General features: G+C 61.1%; 3 protein-coding genes and 1 long non-coding RNA gene across 4 annotated transcripts; 3 read left to right on the top strand and 1 right to left on the bottom strand.

Annotated features, from left to right (window-relative positions):
* Positions 1-3,376: 3,376 nt before the first annotated feature.
* PDRG1 (p53 and DNA damage regulated 1) lies at positions 3,377-4,953 on the bottom strand. The gene is made up of 5 exons (XM_053958218.1): positions 4,783-4,953; positions 4,615-4,690; positions 4,421-4,495; positions 4,041-4,121; positions 3,377-3,726 (listed from the first exon to the last, which is right to left on the bottom strand). The coding sequence occupies exons 1-5, from the start codon at positions 4,864-4,866 to the stop codon at positions 3,644-3,646; spliced, it is 399 nt and encodes a 132-aa protein (XP_053814193.1). The 5' UTR covers positions 4,867-4,953; the 3' UTR covers positions 3,377-3,643.
* Positions 4,742-7,476, top strand: LOC128796508 (uncharacterized). The gene is made up of 3 exons (XR_008433828.1): positions 4,742-4,833; positions 6,471-6,562; positions 7,326-7,476. It is a non-coding gene; the product is annotated as an uncharacterized LOC128796508 (long non-coding RNA).
* A 1,885-nt stretch (positions 7,477-9,361) lies between these two features.
* XKR7 (XK related 7) lies at positions 9,362-16,680 on the top strand. Its single transcript, XM_053958219.1, has 3 exons — positions 9,362-9,786; positions 15,048-15,247; positions 15,332-16,680. The coding sequence occupies exons 1-3, from the start codon at positions 9,362-9,364 to the stop codon at positions 16,282-16,284; spliced, it is 1,578 nt and encodes a 525-aa protein (XP_053814194.1). The 3' UTR covers positions 16,285-16,680.
* Positions 16,681-20,043: 3,363 nt separating this feature from the next.
* On the top strand, positions 20,044-23,752 carry CCM2L (CCM2 like scaffold protein). Its single transcript, XM_053958548.1, has 10 exons — positions 20,044-20,127; positions 20,388-20,555; positions 20,822-20,905; positions 20,996-21,179; positions 21,515-21,966; positions 22,048-22,183; positions 22,307-22,370; positions 22,568-22,715; positions 22,897-23,035; positions 23,239-23,752. The coding sequence occupies exons 1-10, from the start codon at positions 20,098-20,100 to the stop codon at positions 23,514-23,516; spliced, it is 1,683 nt and encodes a 560-aa protein (XP_053814523.1). The 5' UTR covers positions 20,044-20,097; the 3' UTR covers positions 23,517-23,752.
* The last annotated feature ends 1,030 nt before the right edge of the window (positions 23,753-24,782 follow it).

Raw genomic sequence — 24,782 nt, 5'->3', positions numbered from 1 at the left:
TCTGGAATAGCTCTAATGTGCACAATCTACTATGTTCACAGCCTCAAACAAAATTACTGCTAAGGCAGCCTGCAGGTAAAGGGCCAAAGTAACTTCAGTTAGTCAGGAAAGAAATTAATTGGAATGAAAGTCCTTGATATCATCACAGTGCTGCTGGGCTCTCAGAGAGATATCTGAACACTCTGCTGGGAACCTGTTCCCTGCAGACACCCACATCTGCAATTAAAAAGGGTTAATGATCATTCTGTGAATCTTCCTTAGCACTTACTGCTTCAGCATGATTTTTTTTTTCTTTTCTTTCTGGAAGCCAAAGGGATTTTTTTTTTCTTTAGTATCATCAAGAACAGGAATAGAAACTTTGCAACAAGCTCAGAATGTTCTTTGGCTCAGCATATGGGAAAGAGATTTAGGGTTGGATTTCCTATTGCTTCACACTCACTCCTGCCTGCTAGCAGGGTAATGATTTTGTGGGCAGGCATTTTTCTTAATGAGCCATTGGTAAAACTGCCTGTTTCTCCCTAATTTACTGTTGTATCTCCTCAGCTGGGTTCTGGAGGTAAACACTTCACCTTCGTGCACTGCCAGCTGCCAGGGAGACTCTGAACTCAAGTTCATCTTCTGAAAGACTCACTTTGCATTGTGAACAGAGAGAGCAGGGGGGTGAAGATGTTTATCACTTTCTGAGGGGTTTTATTACAGTGTTTGGGATGGATGGTCTGGTTTCATGATTTTCTTGGCAACTGATCATAATCCTCTAACCTTCATAGTGATTAAATGATGAATATCCAGAAGCAGAGCAAAGTAAGGAAGCAAGTTGCCCCTTCAGAGTGGGAAAACAAGGCAGCATGGGGCTGCCAAGGGACTGGAGCCCGTGTTGGAGCCAGGACTTGCACGAGAGCTCTCTGACAGAGGTCCTTGTGCACTGTGCCTCCCACTCATGCTGCTGCTGGAGCACTCTGTTCCCAGCAGCTGGTCTTGCAGCATTTTGTCATTGACTATAGAACTGTGCTAACCCTAGATATTAATAGCAGAGAGATGTCCCCTGCTTTCAGCTGTTCAGCTGTGTCCCTGGTTGTCTGGGAGTTGATTCCTGCATGCAGCTGGGGTATTGTCATTGCTCAGGTACTTCAGTCCATGAGTTTGATGCTGCAGGCTGACAGGGAAGGAGCAGCATGGTTGAGGCTTTGACCTGGTCTGGAATGACAGGCCTGTCAGCAGAGGGGGAGATCTGGGTGTTCTGTGAATGAGAACGTCATGGCAAACACACATTTAGGTGCAGAATTCATCCAGTGCTGGCAGGTGTCCTGCTGGGTCCTGAAGCTGTTGGCACAGGAGGGGAATGCACATCTTCACTGGGGAGCAAGAAAGGGTGTGGGAGCTCTTATGGAATTAGGAGACCAAAAGGACCAAATGTTTTCTGAAATGACTCTGCAGGCTCTGTGGTAACTGTTTATTGGGCACTTTCCTGAAGCTAGTTGTGTATTTTACTGATGGGAAGCAATACTTGGATTCTCTGTACTTGGAGAAGCTGACCCACATTGTTCCTTTTGCCATGCACACCTCAGTGTGTCCAGCATCATCTCTGGCTGTGGATTCTAACTAACAACCCATGAGTAGAGCCTCACCTGAAAGTGAAACATCACCTCGCCTCTACAGGCAGGAAGAGGAAGGTGCTGTGTAACTTGCCTGTTAATGCTTTCATTGTGGCTGCTGTGTCCTAGGAAGAAACAGATAAGAAACAGGAATTTGGCTGCAGAGCAGAAAGTGTGGTGCTGATCCCAAGCCTGGGGTGGGAGACACCCTCATGGATGAAGTTCACTCTCCCCTCGTGTCGGGCAGCAGCAGCTCCCACTTCTCTCTGGACACCACTGGCACAAGGCACTGGCTCCCTTGCTTCTGAGAGTTTCCCAGTTTGGAAGCTGCAGTGGGCTGGAATGGGGTATTTTAGCTGACACAGGGATGCTTGGCTGCTCAGCTGGCCCTCTGCACTGCAGAGCTTAGTTCTGTTCCATGTAAGAAAACAAAGGGGCTAAACACATTCTGCACAGCAAAACAAAGCTTTTAGGGCAGGCAGGCAGGCAACTGATCCTCCTCCTGCTACTACTATGGAAACATGTCAGAGCAGAAAACCTGTTGCCATGAGACTGTAAAAATAACCCTGCCATCACATTATGGAGACACGGACTGGCTGCACCACATGGCTTATGTAAGAGCAGCTCCAGCACTGGGATGTGGCACTGTGAGCTGCCTCCTGCTCCCAGGAGACAGGCAAGCTTCTGAAAAAGCTGCAGGCAAGACAGTTTGGGTAGTAAGTCTGTTATTTTTAGTCTATGTATCTGAAATATAAGCCTGAAGTGGACAGAGACACATTAAGGGTATGTAATGTCAGCAGCGGAATTTTAAGTTACACCAGGCAACGGTAGTTGGGTTTTTTGGTTTAAAGAAATCACACCTTGGTTTTAAGGGGTCAGATACAGGGTATTTTTTGGAACTCTATGTAATTTGAAGTGTGTTGGAACTGGCCAGGGCAGGAGAAGGCCTTGCTAAGTTGGAAGGTGGTCAGGGAGCCAGGGAAATGGTGGTGCTGTGTTTGATGTTGTCATGGCTGGGAAAAAGGAAAGAGAGCAAGGGACCACACCCAGGAGCCAGGCCCAGCTCTGTTGCTCATGCAAGATTTGGCAGAATAGGTGAGCAGCCTCAGGGCTGGAGAAAGGACAACAGCCATGTTTACCGTTCTGAAACTCTGCCCAGAAATATCTCTACAGAAGATCAAAAAATTAAGGGCTTGGCTGGACTCAGACACTTCCCTGTATGGAGGAAAAAAACCAAACTCACTGTGCAGTCATGTACTAGTAATCACTAATTTTTTAAAAAACTTATGCTCTTGACCAAGTTAAGCACTTGGGGGAGCACAGAAAACAGCAAATTTTAAACCTTTGCAGGAACTACTAGTAGTTACATCAATTGTCCTTTTACTACATGACAAACTCAGTGACTATTCCTGCTCAGCCCTCCTCAGGCTGCTTTTTAAAACATACCCAAGTTTTATCCCTTCATCCAGTCCTGAAAGCCTCATTTCTGTCGTCTCCTGCCTTCCAACAGTGGAACATGTTTTCCCAGCAAGACTGAAAGGATGCTGTCTCCTCCTGCTCCTCCCTACACATCCTTGGAGATTCCTGACGTGCCTCAGATGTACAGCTTTGCTTTGTTTGAGTGCCACGGGCGTGCACAACTCCTCTTCTGTGCTTCAGGCATGTGGAGGATTCCCAATCCCTCCTACTCCTGTTCCCAGCGTGACAAAGGAGCAGCTCTGAAGCCGAACCCCAGAAGCCTTCACATAAACCCCCCACAAGGAACATACACACGGAGTCAGGAATGTCCCACTGCTCTGATTTTAATGATCCCACTTCCACCCCAGCCGTGGGCCTTTGCCCAGCACTGTGTCAAGATCCAGCACCGAGCAGGAAAGGGTTTGTGGGCCAAAGAAACTGCAGAGCTGCAGCTGAGGAGCCAAACGATTCCCAGGGCCCTCACCTGGGTGGGCTCTGGACACACCAACGTCCTGCAAATCCCAAGGGCTGTGGCTACTGCAACGTGAGCCCGCAGTGACAGCCAAACACGCTGTGACAACAGCACGGCCACCTCAGCCCTCCAGGATGCGGCTGATGAGCTTCATTTCCTCAGCAGACATGGGATTCAGGTTAAACCCTTTCAGCTCAGGCTTACCTGAGAAAACACATTGAAAACATCGGGATTTTGTCACCAAAGAAGTGCAGCTGTTCATGGTAAACTCGAGAGGGGCTGTGGGGAGGGCAGGGACAGCCCTGGGAGCTGAAGTGGGGCCACCCCAGCACAGGGTCGCAGGGGGTTTAGGGTGCTGCTGGGTGACAGCTCCACACAGAGACAGACAACGCTGCTGGGACAGGGAGGGAACTGCAAAACCAGTGGAAAAGAGGCTGCAGGAACACATGGAACTAAGGAATCTCCTGATACACGAGTCAGCTCCCAGGCACTGAGCAGGTTCCAGTGGGAGAGTTTACCTTGAGCTTCATAGAGCCGGTTGACCTTCACCCGCAGCTCTTTCCGGAGGTTGTTTATCTCCTCATCCAGCTCTTCCTGGTCTGGGATAAGAGGCGGGAGTGAGGAGGACTGCGGTGGGCTCTGGGATGAAGGCTCCATTTCCCACGGGACAGAACTCAGGCACAGGGGAGCCCCACCCGGCCTCCACCACCCCCGGGGCCGAGCAGCTTCCACAAGTGCTTCCCAAGGCACAGCACGGGCCAGAATCAGCCCCTCGAGAGGTTCTGGGCACCTCAAAGCCCATCCCTGGACACAAGTCCGTTAATTGAGCCAACGTCTTGTTAATTATGGTGCTGATTAAAACACTTATAGCTGCACGGAGCCCCCGGGGTGAGCTCACCCTGCCGCAGCATCTCCCGGGTCTTCGCCTTCGGCAGCTCGATGAACATGCCACCGAAGCAGACCATGGCCTTCTCTGCGGGAGAGGGGGAACGGAAGGGAACGGAAGGGAACGGAAGGGAAGCGGCTGTCAGCGGAGCCGCTCCCCGACCCGCGGCCACGAGGTCACGGTGGGCGCAGCCAGCCCGGCCTCACCGTCGGGCTCCGGGTCCTTATGCAGCGCCCGCAGGGCCTCGCGGTTGCGGTTCCGCTTCACGTCCAGGTCCACGATCTGCAACGGGAGCGAGAGAGGCAGGAGCGGCCGGGACTCGGGGCTACCGGCGGCGGGACAGAGCAGGGAGGCCCGCCGGAGCTGGGCCGTACCTGCTGCCGTGCCGCCAGCACGTCCTCGGCCAGCTCCTCCACCTCGGCCAGGTAGCGCAGCACGAAGGCCGGGTCCCGGGCCATGGCGGGGCCGAGCGGGGCCTCCACCGGGGCCGCTCCGGGTCCGCCGCCGTTCGGCTCCGGGCCGCAGCCACAGCCGCGCGGGCGGGTTCCGCGGCGGGAGGGGCCGGGCTCAGCGCGCCCTCTCGCGGCCGCCGCCGGGAGCGCCGCCCGGTTCGGGCCCGCGGGGGTCGCGGCGGGGACCGAGCGGGGCTGCGAACACGCGGGGCCGGGGGCGCGAGAGCGGCCGTGAATGGCCGTGGGCTGGGAGGGACGTGCCCGGTGCCAGCGCGGGATCTCGTCCGTAGTGCGGACTGACGGCGCCGGGGCTGGCTCCGGGCCGCCTCTGTGCCCACGGGACTCCTCGCCCGGCCAAAGGACGGAGGGTTCAGTGTGGCCGTGTGGCGCTGAGCCCCAGAGTGGCGGTCCTGGCCCCGCAGCCGGCCCCCGACCCACCCCGCTCGGCACAGCCCTGAGGGACAGGGGCTGAGAGCCCTGCCTCGCCTGGTCCCCTTGTGTGTGAATTATTTATCACTTTTCACAGCCCATCCCCTCGCCCCCAGCACCACCGTCTGTCTCCTCTTCCTCGCTGCTTCCCAGCACGGTGCCGCTGTTGGCAGCTGGGCCCTTGGAGCAGCAGGTGACCTCTCTGTCATCCCAGAAAGCAATAAAGGGCACTCAAAGCGCGGGGCGATTAGCTCAGGTTTCCTTTCGTGCAGCTGGTGGCTCATCTGTAGCTCAGCGTCCAGGACCTGCCATCTCCAGGGACTGGAGCCAATTGTGGTCCCGGCAGCTTGACTCACCCTCAGCCAGCCCTGGTGCCCCCCAGTCTGTGTCAGGCAAGGGCTGGTCCCGGGAATGCTCTGGCAGGGGACCATATCCATCTGCTGCCCTGAACGACCCTGCCTGCAGGAAGGCAAATATGTTGCTCCTCAAAACGCTTTTTATCCCTTTCTTTCTGCCCCACCCAGCCATGAGCAAGGGGAGCTGGAAAAATGGGGTGTGGGTGATGCAGAGAGACACAGCACTGGTGATGAGGACTGGCAGACCCTCACCGTGTGCACTCTGCAATGGGAAAGGGGCCCCAGGAGCACACCCAGGGCTGGTGGGTAACGGGGGACACAGGTTCTCATGTCCCTTCTCTGGACAGAGCCCTGAAACAGCATCTCAAGTTTCTCAATGCAGCCCTGTCCCCAGCTGTCCATCTCTGCCACCCTGGCTGTGCCACACAGCTGCTGCTTACCTGGTGATGGTGAGGGGACCTCTGGTCTGTTTTAGATCAGTGCTTTGAAGGGAGGGAGCCTCAAGAACCTGCCTGAAGCAGCAAACAGGGGCCGGGGAGAGGAGAAGCCCCAGCACTTGGGGGCCCTGGCACATGTACTTCGTGAAACTCATTTGACAAGGAGCTCCCCAAAGGTGGTGACCCCAGTGCTGTGGCCTCTCTGCGCTGCCAGAGATGAGGACCACAGGGGACGGGGATGGAGGGAGTGAGGCAGCAGCTGGCTGGTGGTCACCACACTTCTGTGGGCAAATAATCCCTTAAGGGAGATTACCCAGATCGGAAGATTACTGGCCCTAATCCCATAAGGTCATTTGTTTCAGTTAACTGAGATCTCTGTCTGTGGCAGCATCGAATGAAGTACGGCAGCTTCAGGGGAGCAGTGGGAGCCAGTGCTGGGGCACACACAGGCACTCCAGGCTGGGAATAATCCACACTCAGGTTAGATTCCTTCCTGACATCAACCAGAAAATGTACTGGGATTGGGGCTGGATGCCAATGCTGGGAAATGCTCATTTGTTGGTGGGAGCAGCTGGCTGGAGATCTGAAAAAGCAGGAAGGAGGGAGGGCTTTGAGAGTCTGGGCAGGAGGAATGGAGATGGGGATGGGGATGGGGATGGGGATGGGGAAGGGGAAGGGGAAGGGGAAGGGGCTGGGAAGGGGATGGGATGAGATGTGGCATGGGAACAGGGATGGGAGCAGGCTGACTGTGTCCTGGCAGCAGTGGAAGGAAGCGGTGACTCTGGGGTTGCCAATGACAGTGCAGTGAAGGCAGGGTTTTGCCAGGAATGTTGGGCTGCATGGAAGGGCGGGGGCTGCTCTCCCTGGGAAGGTGGGGTCCAGCTCAGCACAGGCATGGGGGAAGCACAGCTGAGGGATTTGCCAAGCCATGGGCATCTGGAAAACATTTTCAGGGCAGTGAGAAGTGGCTGGTGCTGCACTCTGCGGCCTCTCCCCAGCCAAGCTCTGAGCCAGCCACAAATCATCATAGATTTCTTCTCCTGGAGCCAGTGCCAGGGGCAGACATTCTGCTTGGAAGCTGGACTCAGACTGGAACCAGAGGTCCATTTGGACCAGTTCCCCTGGGAAGTGGGCAGTCAGAGGAAGCAGCCACCCGCCCGCTGCCGGGAGCTGCTTTGCTTTGCTGCGTGTTTTGTGGAAAGAGCAGGTTTGGTTTCATCATGTTCCTTTTTCTTCCTTGCAGCCCTTTTCTGTATGCAGCCAGAAACCCTCCCTGCCTGCTGGCAGCTGCACAGGAAGCTTCAGGGATGTTTATAAGGTTTTTTTTCTCTCTTCTCTTTTCATGTGGCTGCTGGGGCCTGTTGTTAAGATAAATCAGACTTCAAACCACGGTCTCCATGTTCTCAGGCTGTGGATCTTTAACTGCTGCTTCAGAGGGGGTGTTTCAGGGTCAGGGGAGAAAGGTGGGTCTGTCTCTCCCTGATTTCCAAATCCCCTCTCCCTGGTGCTGTGCCCACCGTCATGGTAACGTGGTCTGTGCTCCATCACCCACCCAAGACAGAGTGTCCCCAGGGACCAAGCCCAAAGAGGTCTGGAGTGGCCAAATGTTGATAGGGGCTCTAGCCAGTGGACTCCATCCTTGGAAGGGGCCCTGCCCTACCTGGTTGTTGATGAAAGGCTGCTTTCTTCAGGCTTTGGGATGCTGGGAGCATCCCCTCCCCCAGGCAAGCATTTGTGGAGGGGATCTGTCAGGAGCATCTCAAGGTGAGGTGTTTCATTATCAATGCTAATACATGCAGCACGGGGAGAGCCTTGCCGAAGGCCCGGCAGCTCCCTTGTGCTGAGTAACATCTTCACCCCCTGGATTTCATCCCAGGAATGCAGGCTTACCCCACCCTCGGTTTGTGCTCATCCCTCTGGGCACCCTGCAAGGCAGAATTTGGAAGTTAGCTGTGTTCCCCGGGATCAGACACGCCCCCCCTCTCAATGTGGCACAGTGTGCTGACCGCGGGCCAGGCTCCAGCCAGGCTCCTCCGCAGGCCGACGCACCAGGCTGAGCCTCGGGGGCTGAGCCGCAGAGCCAGAGCCCGGCCCCGTGGGCTGGGGGCTGGGGCTGCCTCCAGGAGGCAGCTGCCTGTATGCAGTCACCCTCCCTGGAGACCCGCCACAAAGGACAGAAAGCGCTTTCCCTCGCAGCCCTTTCCCCCCCAGCAGTGCCAGGGATGCCGGCACAGCGCTGCTCCTCCTTTGAGCGCGTGTCCCGGGGTGCGGCCCCTCGCTCTGCCATTGTGTCCGAACTCCCGCGGGCAACAAGCGGAGGAGAGGTGGAGCGGCAGAGCAAGGGCAGCATCAGGGCTCTTGTGCACCCAAGGCTCCAGTGCCCTCGGTACTTCACTTTCAGGGACATTCCCAAGGCTGGGGAATAACATATGTAACTCTTTCACGAGTTTCATTTCGGTAACAACAAAAGCCTACTCCCAAACCCCCCATCTTTGGTCTTCTCAAAGAGGATACAACTTCTTCGAGCAGCCTGGTCTAGTGGAAGATGTCCCTGCCCTTGGCAAGGGGTTGGCACAAATTGATCTTTGAGGTCCCTTCTAACCCAAACCATCCTACGATGATTCCATGACTCTCCCTCCAAAGCAGGGCTCAGGTCCAGCCCAGCCAGTCCCTGCCGGGACCCTCTCTGGCTGCATCCGGCAGGGTTTTGGTGGTCTGTGGTCCTGTCTCAGCCCAAGGGGAGAAGAGGCACCCACATCTCCACCCACCCGGACCTCGGCCCAAGCCTGTACCCACGGGCAGGGTCTTGCCTGGGCTGAGCCTCGGGGCTGGGGGGCCGCGGGGCTACCCAGGATCTTCCCGGGAAGCTCCGGTACTCGGTGGGCTGGGAAGGGATGGTCGGACAGCACGGACAACGTGGATCCGCCGGGACGGGGTGGGGCGCACCGTGCGGGGCTCGGCGGGTCCGGGCGGTCCTTGCCGGCGGGGACCCGGGGGGCGGGGGCCGCTCGGGGGAGGGGCCGGTTGCCCTTCCCAGCGCGGGGCGGCGCCCAGCGGCACCGAGCGCTCCTCCGGGGCCCCGCGGCGCCGGCGGGGGGGCGGCTGCCCCTTCCGGCGGGGGAGCGGCGGGACCCGCCGGGCGCTCCCGGCGCCGGGCGGGGGGGAGCCGGTGTCGGCGGGCGCGGGGCGAGGCCGGCGGGGGCGGGCGCTGCCGGGGCGGGCTCCATCCCTCCGGAAGTCTCTCCCGCTCCCTCCTTTCTCCTCCTTTCCCCCGACAACATGGCCGCGAAGTCGGACGGCGGCGGCGGCGGCCCGGCCGTGCTGCTGGAGAGCCCCGAGGACGGCGGCGGGCGGCGGGAGGCGGGCGCGGAGCCCCCGGCGCGGCGGTACCGGCTGCGGGACGGGTGCTGGGTGTTCTGCGCGCTCCTCGTCTGCTTCGCGGACGGTGCCTCGGACCTGTGGCTGGCGGCCCATTACTACGTGCGGGGGCAGCGCTGGTGGTTCGGGCTGACGCTGCTGTTCGTGCTGCTGCCCTCGCTCGTGGTGCAGATGCTCAGCCTCAGGTGGTTCGTCTACGACTTCGCCGCCAGCACCAAGGACAGCGGCGGCGGCACCAAGGACAGCGGCCCCCGCGGCTGCTGCCGCCTCTGCGTCTGGCTGCTGCAGGGCCTGATCCACCTGCTGCAGCTGGGGCAGGTCTGGAGGTACGGGGGTACCCGGGGCGTGGGGGTGCCTAGGGGGTGGGGGCACAGCGGGGATGCAGCGGCTGCAGGGCCTGATTCACCTGCTGCTGCTGGGGCAGGTCTGGCTGTATGGGAAGCTATGGGAGTACAGGGGGCATGGGGGTATCGGGGTGATAGGGGTGTGAGGGGATGGGGATGCTTCTGGGCTTGACACACCTGCTGCAGCTGGGGCAGGTCTGGAGGTACGAGGGTACCTGGGGGTGACGGTACAGGGGGCTGGGATGGGACTGCTGCAGGGCCTGATCCACCTGCTAAAGCTCAGGCAGGGCTGGAGGTACAGGGGGAGGGGGGCACATGGGGGTCATGGAGCCAGGCGGGGCCTGGAGGGAGCGGCACAGTGCAGCAGGGACATGGGTGGGGATGACAGCATGGAGACTTCAGGAGGGGCTGGCAGGGCATGGGAAAATGGGTGGGGATGGAGAGGTGAAGAAGGGGCCCAGACAGCTGGGGGAGGCACAGGGATCAATCTCTCTGCAGCCCCAGAAAGATGGGTGGGAGAGAAGGAATCTCAGCCATGGGCACAGGGGAGTGTGGGTAGCAGCTGTGGGTGTGGGTAGGAGCTGTGGGTGTGGGTGAGGAGCCGCAGCCCAGCTCGGTGCCACAGCCTTACCATCCCTGCTGCCAGGTGGTGCTGGGCCTGTTGGGGACTTGCCTAGCCATGGCAGTATGGTCCTGGGGGTGTGAAGTGATTATGCTGGGCCCTGAACACCTCGAGGCTCCTGTCCTGATCTCACTTGTATTTGTGGAGTGGTGGGCAAGGAGGTGCTGGTGGTTCCCAGCCTGTTCAGTCTCTGTTGCTGCCCCATGGCAGTCCTGGGGACATGCTGGTGGTGTGGGCAGGGCAAGCAGCAGACATACAGGCTGGGACAGCTCAAGGCCCTTCATCCTCCTCTCTGCAGACCCCCCAGCTGCACAAGGTGATGTTTTCTTGGCACCTTCCTCCTCTGTGCCGCAGACCCAGCCCCACGCCCTCCCAGCTCCAACCCCACACGCTGGGGGAGAGCCGTGTGCTGGCACCGAGCGGCTCTCGAGGAGCTGGTGCCGGGAGGGCAGACAAAGGCAATGCCCGGAACAATGCGTGGAGCCAGCAGCACTCCCCGCTCGGGTTTCCATCCTGTTTCCCCTCCCAGGTGCTGTAGTAGAGGCTCTTTGCTCGTTCCCTCTTGGTGTTTGCATGTTCATTCCTCTGCTGCTCCTTCTGGGATGCTCTGGGCTGTTTAACTTTGTTTGACAGCCGTGCTCAGCACACCTGCCAGCACACCTGCCCATCCCCCTGACCGTGGGGCCACTCTCAGGGTACTCTGGCTGCAGGGTGGGTGCAAAACCTGCTTTGGTGTGCGAGGGGAGCTGGTGAGGGAGAGGACAGGAGCTCTCTGGCCCTGCCTGCAGCTGGCATGAGCCTGACACACCTGATTCCGTCCCAAGCTGGAGCTGAGCCGCAGCCGGGGGCTTTGCTCCTGGGGGTGTCAGTCCCGCTCTTGGATCGGCTGCGCCATGGAGACTCCTAAGCCAATTAAAGCGGTAACTCTCAGCACTCACCCTCCAGGACATGTTGGTCTCAAGCAGCAGCTGAGGCTCTTTCTAATCTCTGGATTTGGGATTAGTTCGGGTGACCAGTTAAATGCAGTTTGTTAAACCCATTAGTGGGGTTGGATCCGGTGCAGGAGGATGTGGCAGTTAGAGAAGGCTTGGATAAATGCTGCAGGTGAAAGAAAGGATTTTTCCTGGTCAGAGCACTGTGCCCCTTGCCAAACATCTCCCCCTTCCTGATTTACCTGCCTCCTCCCTGACTTCTGCAGATGTTACCTCTACCAATATCACTGCACAGTGCCGAGCCACACCTTTGATAAAGACCCCCAGTCCCCAAAAAGAAAGCTACTTCCCACTGCAAAAGCAGCTCTGAGCACTGGCTCTGTGGTTATCCCTAATTAAAGCTGTTGAAGTTTGCTGTCGCTGGTATGTTCATGGTGCACATGCACAAGCTCCATCACGGGTGGTCTCTGGAGATGCTGCCGGTGGCATGACCATGTGCCCGTGTAAGCAGCAGCAGCAGCATGGGCCTGTCCCCAGCTGGTTCCATACCACCACTGTGCTTCTGGGCCATGCTTGGGTGGTTTTGCAGCTCAGGAATTGTTTTCCGCTCACAAAGTCCTCAGCTTCTTCACCAAAGCAGCTCTGCAGGGCAGGGGTGCTGCACATGCCAGTGTGCCTCCTGCCCAGAAGTGTGTCAGGCTCCCCTGCCACCTCCGTGGGCTGGCAGCTGGCCAGAGTGTGCTGCAGGTCCCACTGGGCTGGGGACAGCCCTATCTGTGCCTGTGTCTGTGTTAGCTCAGGGTCACACAGGGTTTGGCTGCCTGGGGTCACTGGGGCCAGTCTGGCCATTCCCTCTCTTCCTGAAATCTCCCATCAGCCTGTGTACCCCAATCCTCTGCTGGCTTGGGGACCCAGTGCCACCCCTCAGTCCTGGTGCCAGTCTGGTAGTAGTGCAGGAGGGCAAGGTCATCCTGGGTGGGCTCATGAGGGGTGGTAGAGCTGCAACCTGCAGGTTTCCCCACCACTCTTCTCCCTAGAGCTTTGCTCTGTCTGTGTGGGGGCAGGAGCCCTCCCAGCGCTTGGGGCCCCCAGCTTCGGGGTCATCTTGTCCAAGGGGTTTTTAGGGCCAGACAAAACCTTTCCCTGAGCACAGGTGCCCTCAGGTACTTCCATCTGCCCCGAGTAGCCAGGGCATCTTGGGGTGTGGGGCTGGTGGGACACAGTGAGTGCGGTGACATGGGCACACGTGCAGCTCTCCCTGATGGCCTGACTTGGTAGGATGTGTAAGGGATTAAAATGGCTGTAACAGAGAAGCAATTTTCTCCTTGTTTAAATACAGGATTAAGGGATGAGATCCCAAATTATCTTCTAGGAAAATCACACTTCCTATTGCTCACTCTGGGACCAGAGGGTCCCTCATCCTTTTCCGTCTGAGGATGATGATTAGGGAATTTGTTTGTAACCAGAGTTGGGCTTTTCTCCTCATTCATTTTTTTTCAACACCTGAAAACTGGGCTCAGTAGTTGGGAGCTGGGGGCAAACAGTGACACTGGTGACAAATCCAGCTTGTCACCAGTAGTGGGGCTCTGACAAAACCAGTGCCCAACCAAGCCACCACCTTCCTGCTGCAGGGTTTTTGTTAGATCACTCTTTGCAATACAAAGGAGGGAGCAATTAGCCCTGAGAGCTCTCGCTGTCGGTTTCTGCCTCATCATCAGTTTTTTTGAAAATTAAATGATTTTTTTTCAAGTGATTGATTCTGTGTTTCCCGTGCAGCTGCCGTGGCGCAGGGCTGGGGAGCGCCCGCCGTGCTGGCAGCGCCGGGATCGCTCGCTGGGCTGAAACACCACGGGATGATCAAATGCAGAACAAATAAGAATCAACATTTCATTCGGGCGAGTTGATGGGAGATGAAATCTCGTTTTAATGAGACTTACGGAGCTGGCAGACAGAGGCATAATTGTGCCCTTGCTGAAAGCTAGGGAAGCCATGGGTCACTTGTTGAGCAGTGCAGGACCCAGGGCTGGGGCTCTGGAGTGTATGTGCGGGGGCTGCTCTGTGCCATGGACAGTGGGATCACTGATGAGCCCAATTATCAAGACTAATTACAGGGACAGGATGAGGTCACCAGCTCCCAAGCCTGGTTCATGCATGGGTGCCCTGGGACAGCAGTGGCCAAAGCCCTACAGCAGCCAGGGCTTTGCATTGATTCCCCTGTTGTTTCCCCCTATGCTGTGCCTTCCACCCCTGGGCTGCCCACCGGTTTGCTCCCCACCAGAGAGGAGGGTCCTTCACTGGGCCCTTCTGAGGGGCTGTGGCCCTGGTGGTGCCACAATGGCAGCACTGGCCTGGCTGCCGTGAGCAGGTGGCACTGGGATGCAGATCTGTGCCAGGAGCCAGGAGCCAGGTGGCCACAGCCTCTCCCCACCCCAAGCAGTGAGGGACAGGCTGCAGCAAAGGCTAAAATTAGGTGCTGCCCCGGAGGTGGAGGTTAAAATGTCACTTTGACACCAGCACAGAGAAGCCAGTGAGAGCTGGGAGTGGGGCTGTCAGGGCAGAGCAGATGGCAGCAGTGTCCTGAGGGCTCGGTGGCCCCAGCTGATGGCCCTCACTGTGCTCTCTGGGCTGTGCAGCCCCGGGGGTGGGAGCACTCTGCTGTCCCTGCAGCGGGAGCAAGGCTGGCTCCTGCCTCCTCCTGCTGACGGATGAGCTGAAAGTGCTGCGATCAGGTTTTCTCCCATGCTCTGGGCTGATGGAGTTGTCTGGCAGCACATTCTGGAGCTGATGGAGAAGCTGTTGCTCTGCCAGAGGATTTTATTCTCTGGGAGGAATCTGTGGCCTGATGTCCTCCTGCTGCACCTGTTTTCCTCCTCACCCAGCTCCTCCTCCTTGCCAGAAGAGCCCTGGCTGTGGTGCAGGCAGGACTGCCTGGGAAAGCCCTGCCTGGCCAGCCCTGTGTCCCCTCCTGTGGTGCCAGATCTGGCCCGGTGCCGTGGGGAGGGTCCCTGGTGGCGGTGACTCAGCCGGGCGTGCGTCGGTGCCACGCACACCTCCCCTGACCCCCGGCCGACGACCAGATGGCCAGGGCCAGCGTGTGGCTGCACCCACAGCCCTGCCAAGAGCCCAGGCAACACCGGCATGAGCGCCAGGAGCTTCCTGTGGGCAGCACGGCACAACCAGCTGGTTCCTCCATCCTGGCCGGGGCAGGAGGAAGCAGGGTGGGCACTGCGCCAGCTGGGACCAAAATATCCCTTTTGAGAAGCAGCCGGATGTGGTGCTGGGCTGGGGCAGCCTGAATCCATGGGTGGCCGGAAAGTGAAGCTGGGGATGGGATCCCTGGCTGGGGGAAGCCAGACCCTGCATGGGTGGTTAAGGATGAGTAGGGGATGGATGGGTAGGCAGTGTATGGCTGGGTGGGCAGCGTGGTGATAGCCTGGGGTTCTGGGGTTCTGAGCTGGTTTTGCACAAGCTGCCCCTTCCCAAACTGGAACCCTGGCCTGGCACAGGGATGCGTTCGTCATTGCTGCTGCCCTGCAGCTCCTGGCACCCCTGGCCTAGGGGGCTTTCCGTGGTCCCAAATCAGCAGGAACAGGTCGGTAGGAGTCACAGGGCATTGCCTGGAGTGGACAGAGTGGGGTGAGCTCACCTGGCAGCGTGGGCTGATCTCACCCTTCCCCTGCCTCGCACAGGTACCTCCGCACGCTGTACCTGGGGCTGCAGAGCCGGTGGCAGGCCGAGCACCGCCGCCGCCACTTCTACTGGCGGATGATGTTCGAGAGCGCAGACATCAGCATGCTGCGGCTGCTGGAGGCCTTCCTCAAGAGCGCGCCCCAGCTCGTGCTGCAGCTCAGCATCATGGTGCAGCAGAACAGCATCGAGCCGTTGCAGGGTAAGGGACTGTGCTGGCAGGGGACAGGGTGGGGGAAGGGAGGTCCCTGGCTGCTTCTGTGGGCTCTCATGGCGCTCCCCGCAGGACTCTCAGCCTCAGCCTCGCTGGTCTCGCTGGCCTGGATGATCGCGTCCTACCAGAAAGTGCTGCGGGACTCGCGGGAGGACAAGATGCCCATGTCCTACAAGGGTGCCGTGGTGCAGATCCTCTGGCACCTCTTCACCATCGCTGCCCGTGCCATCGCCTTTGCCCTCTTCGCCTCCGTGTTCCAGCTCTACTTCGGCATCTTCATCGTCACCCACTGGTGCATCATGACCTTCTGGATCATCCAGGGCGAGACGGATTTCTGCATGTCCAAGTGGGAGGAGATCATCTACAACATGGTGGTGGGCATCATCTACATCTTCTGCTGGTTCAACGTCAAGGAGGGACGGAGCCGCTACCGCATGTGCATCTACTACATCATCACGCTGTCAGAGAACGCCGCCCTCACCATCCTCTGGTTCCTGTACTACGACCGCAAGGCCACCTCCGACTTCAACGCCTTAATCCTCGTCTGCGTGGTTAGCTCCAGCTTCGCCCTCGGCATCTTCTTCATGTTCATCTACTACTGCCTCTTGCACCCCAACGGCCCCATCTTCAGCCACCGCTCCGTGGGCTGCATCTTCCGGCAGGAGCCACCCCCGGTGCCGGTGTCCCCCGTGGAAGCCGTCACCAGCCCCCCGCGCTCGCTGCCGCGGACTACAGGGGGGGAGCGGGACGGGGCGCCGGGGGAGCGGGACAGCTGCGTGCCCGTCTTCCAGGTGAGACCCTGTGCCCCGCCGGCGCCGGCCGCCCGCGCCCCGCGGACAGAGGGGCCCGTCATCCGCATTGACCTGCCCAGGAAGAAGTACCCGGCCTGGGATGCCCACTTCATCGACCGGCGCCTCCGGAAGACCATCCTGGCGCTGGAGTACGCGTCGCCCACCACCCCCCGCCTGCAGTACCGCACCCCCGGCGCCCCGCAGGAGGTGCTGGAATACGAGACCACCGTGTAGGTTGCGGGGCGTGAGGCTGCGGCGGGAGCGCCGGTGCCACCAGGCCACCCTGTGTCTCCAGAGCTGTTTGCCTTCCTTCGGGTTTGCCGGCGCTGCCGTGTCGCCATGCCAAGCATCTCGTGGGCGGTGGCCGGGGAGGTCTCTTGGTGCTATCCCCTCCCCGCGCTGCCTTTCCGCAGTCCAGACCCGTCCCACCCGACGGCGGCCGCCCCCACTCCCTCCAGGGCTCGTCCTTGCCAAAATACCTCACCGGTGCCTGAGCCCAGGCGGTGGGTGCTGTGGCCCGTATCAGTGGTGCACGATGGGGACCGGGGGCACCCTGGGATGGGGGCTGGCAGCTGCCAGGGGCACGGTGGGGGACGGTGGGGCACGGTGGGCAGCGCAGGGGAACAGAGGTGCCTGTGCCACGGCAGAGCCGTGGGGATGGAACATGGCTGCACTGGGGTGTGCATGGGGCTTGTGACTCCCAGGGAGCTGGGGCAGGGGCAGCCGGGGCTCCATTCAGTCCCCCATGTTTCCCACTTCCCCCACACTCTGCCACGCCAACACGAAGTGAGCCCCTTCATATCTATCCTCAGTCCCCCTGGCTTAGGGTTGAGCCATGTCCCCAACTCCATGGGGTCTCCAGTATCCTGTGGGGTGTAGACCCTGGCCTGGGGGGGTCCCTCAGGGGTGGGCACGAACCTTGCACCCCAGCTGCGGCCAGGATGGCTGCACCCCATCCTCTCCCCCATCCCCACAGGAACTGCTTCATCTCATTGGGTTTGTTTTCACCTGAATGGTGACATTTTGTGTGACATTTTCTACCTCCGCTGGGGCCGGGGGTGGCAGGGCCTGTCTGGCACCACTGAGGGGTTTGTGCGGGGCCGCCGGCGTTCCCCGGATTCCCCAAAGTGGGATTCACCCCCAGCCGTTCTCCTCTCCTGGGCTGGCATCCCTTCCCACCCAGGAGCATTTCCATTTACTCCTTCATCAGCATCACCCCGCTCCAGCTCCGCAGTATAAACCTGAGCTGGGACCTTCCCTCCCCTGACCTCACCCTGTGCCCCCCCTGCCTCTCCCCTGCCTGTCCCCGGTCCCTGCCCCGCCTGCCCCTGTCTGCTCCTGCCTCCCCAGAGGAGTGGGGCTGCTTGGGCTCTGGGTTTGAATGTGCCCCTGGTCCTGCCCAGATCCACCGGCCCCCACTGAGGGGCTGTGCTGAATGTACCCTGTGCCCCCCAGGCTGGGACTGTCCTGGGGGGTTGTGTATGTGTGTCTCTGTGTGTGTGTGTGTGTGTGTGTGTGTGTGTGTGTGTATGTGAGCAGGGGCTGGCAGGGGTTGGCAGGGCAGAGGAGCTGTTGGACCCCTCAGCCTTGTGCTGCCCCCCCTTGCCCCCCACACCCACAGCCCCTGTGCCTTCCCTGCCTCCCCTGTGCCCCTGCCGTGGCTCCAAAGGGTTCTGGCCTCTGGCTGCCCCAAGCCACAGTGCCAAGCCCTGCCCGGGCTGGGGAGCGTGGGCAGCACTGAGAGCCCCTCTGTGCCATGGGGCACCGTGTGAGGCACTAGAGGATGGGAGGAGTGGGATGGGAGAGCTGCAGCTGGGAACGGCTGGGATGTGGGGTCCCTGAGGGCCAGTGTGGGTCCCGGCCCTGTGACACGGCCTGGGTGGGAGGGTGTGCGGTGGCAGTGGTGGTGGCATCACGTTGCTTTTGTTTCCCATTTCTTGGTAGCTGGGGTGACAGCAGGCTGGGCTGGCCATCGCTGGGTTCACTGGTGCTAACTGGTGCTAACTGGAAGCCTTGGAAACCCTTTAGGAGGAGGGTGCAGAGCATGGCAGAGGCTGGGCAGTGGGCTGGGCCCCTGCCACCTGCACCCCTCCTTCACTGCCGTCACGGCAGCCCCCGGTGGTGTGTGCTGGTCGTGCTGGGGCAGCCCCGGCGTGGGGCGGCTCTGGGGCGGGGTCTCTTTTCCTCAGGGAAGGTGGGGGCAGCAGCCAGGGGTGCCAGGCTGGCCCGGGGGCTCACCACTGCAGTGTCACCGCAGCCCCTGAACGGTGCCCAGGTGGTGGCAGCTCCTCCCTGGGTCTGGCTCACAGGGGATCTGGGGATGGGCCAGATGGGGACTGTGTGCCAGCACGGGGCGGCTCCTCTGGGCTCCCCCTGCCCCTGCCCCTGTCCACCCCAGGTCAGAGATGCCATTTGGGCATGCCCTTCATGCCGGGGTTTGTGTGGGGACCCCAGGGCCACGCTGGTGAGTCAAAGGGACACTTTTCTATGCACTCAAGCCACGGTACCCTCAGCTCTGGGCTGCTCTGGGCAGAGGAGTCTGGCCACGTGTGGGGTTTGGGGGGACCCCTCAGTCTCACTCCTGCCCCAGGTCACCCCCCTGCCCCCCACCCAGCCTGTGCCACAGCGGCAGCCAAACCCAGCACCCTGTCCCCCCCGCCTACCGGGGTGGCAGCTCCTGCCCTCTGGGATGACAGGGGGGCACGACCGGGGGCCAGGATGGGCACAGCTCCAGTGGTGCTCGAGCTCCCACTGGGGATGGCGGGGTTCTGGCCCCTGGGGGTGTCACCCAGGGGTGGCAGCAGGGCTGCTCCAGCTTCAGGGAGTGAGAGAAGTTCGTTCTGGCAGGGGCTGCCGCGGGGTCTCAGCCACATCCCTGAACCCCCCCAGCGCTGGGACCCGGCGGCTGCTGTCACGTACTGTAAATACTCTGTGTGCCACCTTCTTCTCTGCGACCCTCGGCGCGGGTGGGGGCGAGCGGGAGGCCGGGGTCCGTCCCGAGACTTTTTTGTATACCACAAACTTTTTGTATATTTTTAATTTTGCTGCAACATGAGATATTAAATTCATTTCAATAAGCCCTGCCTGCGGGATCCTGTCCTTGTCGGCACCTCCAGCTCACAGCTGGAGCTCCAAAGCAGGGCAGGATGATGCCTCTCTGTCCCGGACTGCTCGGGGACATCATTAGCAGAGCAGGATGGCTGTAGCAGCGCTGGTGTCGGTGGCCCTGGCCGGTGCCTGGCCCTGGCGCGGTGGCCGGCAGGGAAGGGGTGCACAGGCAGGATGCAGCATCTCGGGGAGGAAGCTGCTGGACATGGCCACTGCTGGGCCAGCCTCCTCCCTGCCGGAGGCCCTGATCCCTCGGCCAACCCCCAGACTCACGGTGGGCTTAGACCCCATGGGCAGCTGTGGGGACGGAGTGCTGGATGCAACTGTGTGAGCTCCTGCCAGTGCTGCTCCCAGTACCAGGGCCGTTCCCAGTGCCAGGGCCCCGGGTAAGCAGGACAGCATGTGGGCAGCGAGGGCTGGAAGCCCCCAGGACTGCCCCATGTGGATGGGGCTGATGTGGGATCATAGGGAAGCAGAACCAGCCCCAGCCCCACGAAAGAGCTCCACAGTGAGGGGCAGGGGCTGCTCCATAGCGAAGTCCCACAGGCACCATCAGCACCTGCTCCAGTCCCATCTCAGCCCACTTCAACCCCAGTCTGCCAAATCCCAGCCCCAGTCTCGGTATAAGTATCAACCCCAGTCCCAGCACCAGTCCCAGCACCAGCATAGTCCAAGTCCCTGCTCCAGTCCCATCTCAGCCAACTTCAGCCCCTGCTTCTGCCCAAGTAACAGCTCAGTCCGTATCCCAGTCCCAGTCCTGTCCCAGTCCCAGTGCCAGCCCAGTCCCAATCTCAGTCCCAGCCCAGCCCAGCCCGGTCCCAGCAGCCCCCAGGAGAGGCAGGAACTCACATCCCAGCTATCCTGGTGGAGTTTCCGACACAGGAAAGCGCCGCGGCGCCGAGCGGGGCAGTGGGGGCGGCCGCAGCACCGCGTCCTGCCATGGACAGCGAGGCCAAGAAGGGGAAGAAGGTGCGTGGGGCCGGGGCTGGTGTCCGGGGGGCTGGCAGGAGGGTGGGAGCGGGTGAGATGCACAGGTTTGAGAGGCTCCGCACCCCTCCCACAGCACAGTGGGGAGAAGTGGAGCCACCCAAATAGTGCGAAGAGCCAGCAGAGAGGTGCTCAGCTGTTACCCACCCCCCCTCCCAGGGGCTGGGTGCCACGAACCCCGTGTGTGGGGCCAGGGTTGGGTGCCCGGTGCTGACCCGTCCCCGTGCCCGTTCCCCTGCCAGGGTTTCGTGTCGCCCATCAAGCGGCTGGTTTTCCCGAAGGCTGCGCGGAGGGCGGCGCTCCGCAGCAGCGTCTATCGGCGCCCGCTGCACTCCGTGCCCCTCTACCCCCCCGACTACCTGATCGACCCCCAGATCCTGCTACACGACTACGTGGAGAAGGAGGTGAAGGTAAAGGGATCCCCCAAAAATGCCCGGGGTCACTGCTTGCTTGGGGTGGGGTTGTGAGGCCACCACACCATGCTGAGAATCACACACAGAGTGGCCAGAAGGATCCGGGTCCCCTCCTTGCCCTGGCAAACACCCAGGGAGGAGGAGGGTGCGCTGGCGGTGCAGGGAGGACCCCCTAGCTGCGGGGTGTCCCTGAACCCCAGGGAGATGTATCCTGACCTTGGGGCCATGCCTCCCCAGGCTGCCCTCGGCTTTTCCCTCCCCAGTTTTTAGGTCATCTGACATGGGTGACATCGTCCCTGAACCCCTCCAGCCGGGATGAGGTGCTGCAGCTGCTGGACACGGCCAGGGTAAAAGGGGTCCCCACTCCCCAGAGGGTGGGCACCGGGTACCCCACACTGCCGGTGTCCCACACACGCCCCCGCACTCTGTCCATGCAGCAGCTGAAGGAGCTGCCGCTGCAGACGACGCCAGAGCAGGACAGCATCCTCAGCCTCTCGGCGCGCTGCCTCCTGCTTACCTGGCGCGACAACGAGGAGCTGATCCTGCGAATCCCCACACACGAGATCGCAGCGGCCTCCTACTTGCGCGACGATGCCCTGCACCTCCTCATCCTCAAAACCGGTGCGGGCGGCCAGCCGGGGGCCACCAGCCGAGGCACAGCCGGCCCCGAGTGGCTGTGAGGGGCTGGAGCACTGCGGGTGATGGGTGTCAGAGTCTGTCAGGGTGACAAAACCCTGCGTTGTCCCCGTCTTGGTGTGTTCCATCCTCTCCTACATACAGAGTCCCGGAGGGGTGTCCCCAACCCACTGGGCCTTCCACATCCTCATCCCACACCCCCATCCCTCTGCATCCCACTGGGCTGGAGGGACGGGGAGGCCAGGGCAGGGGCTGGGGGCCAGGCAGGGTGTGCAGCGCAGCCCCCCGCCCTGACGCCCTGCGTGTCCCCGTCCCCTCAGGCCTGGGAGTGGACCCGGTCCCCGCCGGGGCGCACCCCGAGGCAGCCCCGGCCGGCTTGCCGGAGGCGTTTCCCGCAGAGAAGCGTGCGGGGGGCTCGTGGCCGGAGGGGCGGCTCGGGGGCCCGATGGAGCGGCGGCACACGATCTGCAGCCTGGACTGGCGGGCGGCGCGGGGCGGGCAGGAGGGCCGGCAGGGCGGCAGCCTGGAGCGGCGGCGGGGCGGCAGCTGGGAGCGGCGGCAGCGCGGGCGGCCCTCGGGCAGCTGGGAGCGGCGGCAGCCGTGCGGCGGCAGCTGGGAGCGGCGGCGGGCCGGCACCGCCGGCGGCAGCTGGGAGCGGGGCACCGGCTTCGGCAGCTGGGAGCGGCGGCACGCCGGCAGCAACCCCCTGGACCCCCAGGAGCCCTGCCCTGACGCTTACTCCAACCTCATTATCCTCGCCGTGCCCAACAGGGTGAGAGGTCCCGGCATGTGCCACCCACCGGCCGCTCGCCCACCCACCGGCACTCACTGCCCGCGTCCCTCCCCGCTGCAGGATGCTGGGGAGGAGTCCTGTGCGCTCATCTGCCAGGTGTTCCAGATCATCTACGGCGACCAGAGCATCGAGTGCGTGGACCGCGCCGGGTACCACTACACCTCCACACCCACACGGCCCTGGCTCTCCAGCAGGAGTGAGTGGCTGCGGACAGGAGTGGGAACATCAAGTGGGATACCATGGGGCTGATGGGTGGGGGTACATGGACACATCGTGGGGAGTTTGTCTCTGCTATGAGGTCTCAGCTCTCCCTCCCCAGGCGAGAGCTGCCGCACAGATGGGACATACGGCTACGATGCCGACTACAGCTGCTGCAGCTCCTTGTGAGTCTGGCTTCCCCAGGGTGTCCTTGGACTGGGGTGGGTCCCACCGAACCGGTGTGGGATCCCCCTGCCCCTGTGTGCCAGTCCCCACTGCAGTGATGTCCCAGCCCTACCTGATGGTGGGTGCTGTGCAGTGGGTGGGGAGCAGCTGGGCACACAAGGGGTGCAGGGACCCACTGACCCGTGTCCTCCCACAGCAATGGCTCCCACGAGACCTTTGAAGCGTATTATAGTGGCACCTCCTCGCCCTCCTTCCACCGCTCCCACCACAGCCTGGCCACCGCTTGCAGTGGCAGTGACCAGAGCGGCGCAGGGCTGGAGCAGCTGCAGGACTACATGGTGACGGTGAGGGCACAGGGATGGGCACAGGGACAAGCAGCAGGCCAGCAGTGCCAGCAGCTGGGGCAGGGGCAGGAGGCAGGTGTGGGCTCCCTGTGCCAGAGAGCAGCAGCGGGACACGCTGTGGGGCTGGGGGCTGTGTGCAGCTGGTGTCCCAAAGCCCAAACCTGTCCCTGTGTCACCACAGCTGCGCAACAAGTTGTCACCACAGGAGATCCAGCAGTTTGCCATCCTGCTCCGTGAGTACCGGCTGGGCACGCCGGTGCAGGAATACTGCACAGAGCTCCTGCGCCTCTATGGGGACCGCAGGAAGTTCCTCCTCCTGGGTGAGTGTCTGCAGCCACCCTGTGTCACCCTGGTGATGTCTGTGCATCCCTTGGGGACATGGGACTGGTGCTGGGTGTGCTTCAGGGGACGTCAGGACCCTGTTGCTTACTGGGGGCAGGGTGGGACAAACCAGTAGGGCTGGCATTGCCCCCCAGTACTGCCCAGCTGGGCAGCCTCCCGAGGCTTACGGTGCCTATGACAGGAATGAGGCCCTTCATCCCTGACCAAGACATTGGGTACTTTGAGACGTTCCTGGAGAGCATCGGGATCCGGGAGGGCGGGATCCTCACCGACAGCTTCGGCCGCATCAAGCGCAGCATGAGCAACACGTCGGCCTCGGCCGTGCGCAGCTACGACAGCTGGTCCCTGCGCTCCGAGTCCGAGTCCTTCAACCGCATGATCACAGACATCACCCACGACATCGAGGCGCTGGCACGGGATGAGGAAGAGGAGGAGGAGGAAGAGGACAACTACCTGTAAGCCAGTGCCAAAACTCAGCTCCTCTCCCTGCTCGTTGGTGTGGTGTTGCACCTCCAGGACCAGATTCAGCAGGTGCCTGGCTCTGCCCCTGAACCATGGGGAGTGAATTTGTCACCATGGGAGGGGACAGGCCTCTGCGCTGCCCTGTCAGCTCTTGTCAAGGCTGTTGGAATCACAGGGCAGCTGTGGCTGTGGGAGAGACACGTGTTGTAATTTTTGCAGATTTCAATTAAATGCTGGGGCTGGGAGCAGAGCAGTTTCTTCTGTAGGGGTTGCTGCAGTGTGGGGGTGAGCTGAGGCAGGGGGCTGCTGGGCTGGGCTGGGCTGGGCTGGGCTGGGCTGGGCTGGGCACCTGCCCACTCCAGTGTCACCTGGAGGTCACCACCAGTGTCAGGGTGCTGCCAGCTGTTCCTGGCTGGCTCCAGGGGATGCTCAGAGCAATGGAGGGGGTCAGCAGGAATGTGCTGGGAGAGGAAAGGGCTGGTGGCTGCAGCTGGCCCGCTGCTGCCTGCAACGCCTGTGCAAGACTCGTCCGGCAGCGGGCTGCGGGTGTTTCACAAAAGGAAGTTCCTGCCCCGGGACCCGGCTTCCTGCAGTCCCGCCCTGCAGCCCCCCCGCCGCCGAGGGACAGGGCCGTGCTCCCCGCCGCCCGATGGACCTCAGCTGATGTTCCCTGGCCACCGTCCCCGAGCCGATTCCCCCCGGCCACTGTACCCCACTGTACCCCACGGCTGCTGGCCCTTGGCTAATGGCCCTGAGCCAACGTTCCCTGGCCCAATGTCCCTTGGCGGGGACTACGGTTCGATGCTGCAGCCCCAGGGTGCTGTGTGGGCAGCAGACGCTGAAGGCTACCGGATCAAATTATTTTTTCTACAAAAAAAAATTTACATATGCAAACCCTCATGAGGTGAGACGCTCTCCCACCCTTCCTCTGAACCCGAGCAGCCCATGGTCACAGTCACCCAGAGCCGTGGGTCCCCTTGCTGATGCTGCCTCCATCCCGAATTCAGGGGCTGTCCAGGCAATCCAGAAGAAAGGCTGGAACACTGCGGGGCTGGGTAGGGCGCCAAGAGGGGCTTTGGCACGGGAATACCAGGGCCAGCAGGGACACCACAAAGCCCAGGGATACCCAGACCTCTCTGAGCTGTGCTTCACAAAGCCAGTCCCATGCACCCCAGTGTGTCCTGGGTGCCCTCATGTCCTGCACCCCAGCACGGATGCTCAGGGCTTTCTTTCCTCCTTCCTGGGACAGAGAACCAGGCTGAC

This window comes from Vidua chalybeata, chromosome 17 (genome assembly GCF_026979565.1).
Source record: "Vidua chalybeata isolate OUT-0048 chromosome 17, bVidCha1 merged haplotype, whole genome shotgun sequence".
Taxonomy (NCBI): Eukaryota; Metazoa; Chordata; class Aves; order Passeriformes; family Viduidae; genus Vidua; species Vidua chalybeata.
This window is presented reverse-complemented; position numbering and strand designations above follow the sequence as displayed.

Coding starts and splice junctions, on each gene's coding strand:
- XKR7 (XM_053958219.1), top strand. CDS start 9,362: ATGGCCGCGAAGTCGGACGGCGGCGGCGGCGGCCCGGCCGTGCTGCTG. Junction 9,787..15,047: donor CAGCTGGGGCAGGTCTGGAG/GTACGGGGGTAC, acceptor TGCCTCGCACAG/GTACCTCCGCACGCTGTACC. Junction 15,248..15,331: donor CAGCATCGAGCCGTTGCAGG/GTAAGGGACTGT, acceptor CGCTCCCCGCAG/GACTCTCAGCCTCAGCCTCG.
- CCM2L (XM_053958548.1), top strand. CDS start 20,098: ATGGACAGCGAGGCCAAGAAGGGGAAGAAG. Junction 20,556..20,821: donor ACGTGGAGAAGGAGGTGAAG/GTAAAGGGATCC, acceptor TTCCCTCCCCAG/TTTTTAGGTCATCTGACATG. Junction 22,184..22,306: donor GCCCTGGCTCTCCAGCAGGA/GTGAGTGGCTGC, acceptor CTCCCTCCCCAG/GCGAGAGCTGCCGCACAGAT.
- PDRG1 (XM_053958218.1), bottom strand. CDS start 4,866: ATGGCCCGGGACCCGGCCTTCGTGCTGCGCTACCTGGCCGAGGTGGAG. Junction 4,496..4,614: donor TAAGGACCCGGAGCCCGACG/GTGAGGCCGGGC, acceptor CCTCTCCCGCAG/AGAAGGCCATGGTCTGCTTC. Junction 4,122..4,420: donor CCGGGAGATGCTGCGGCAGG/GTGAGCTCACCC, acceptor CTCTTATCCCAG/ACCAGGAAGAGCTGGATGAG.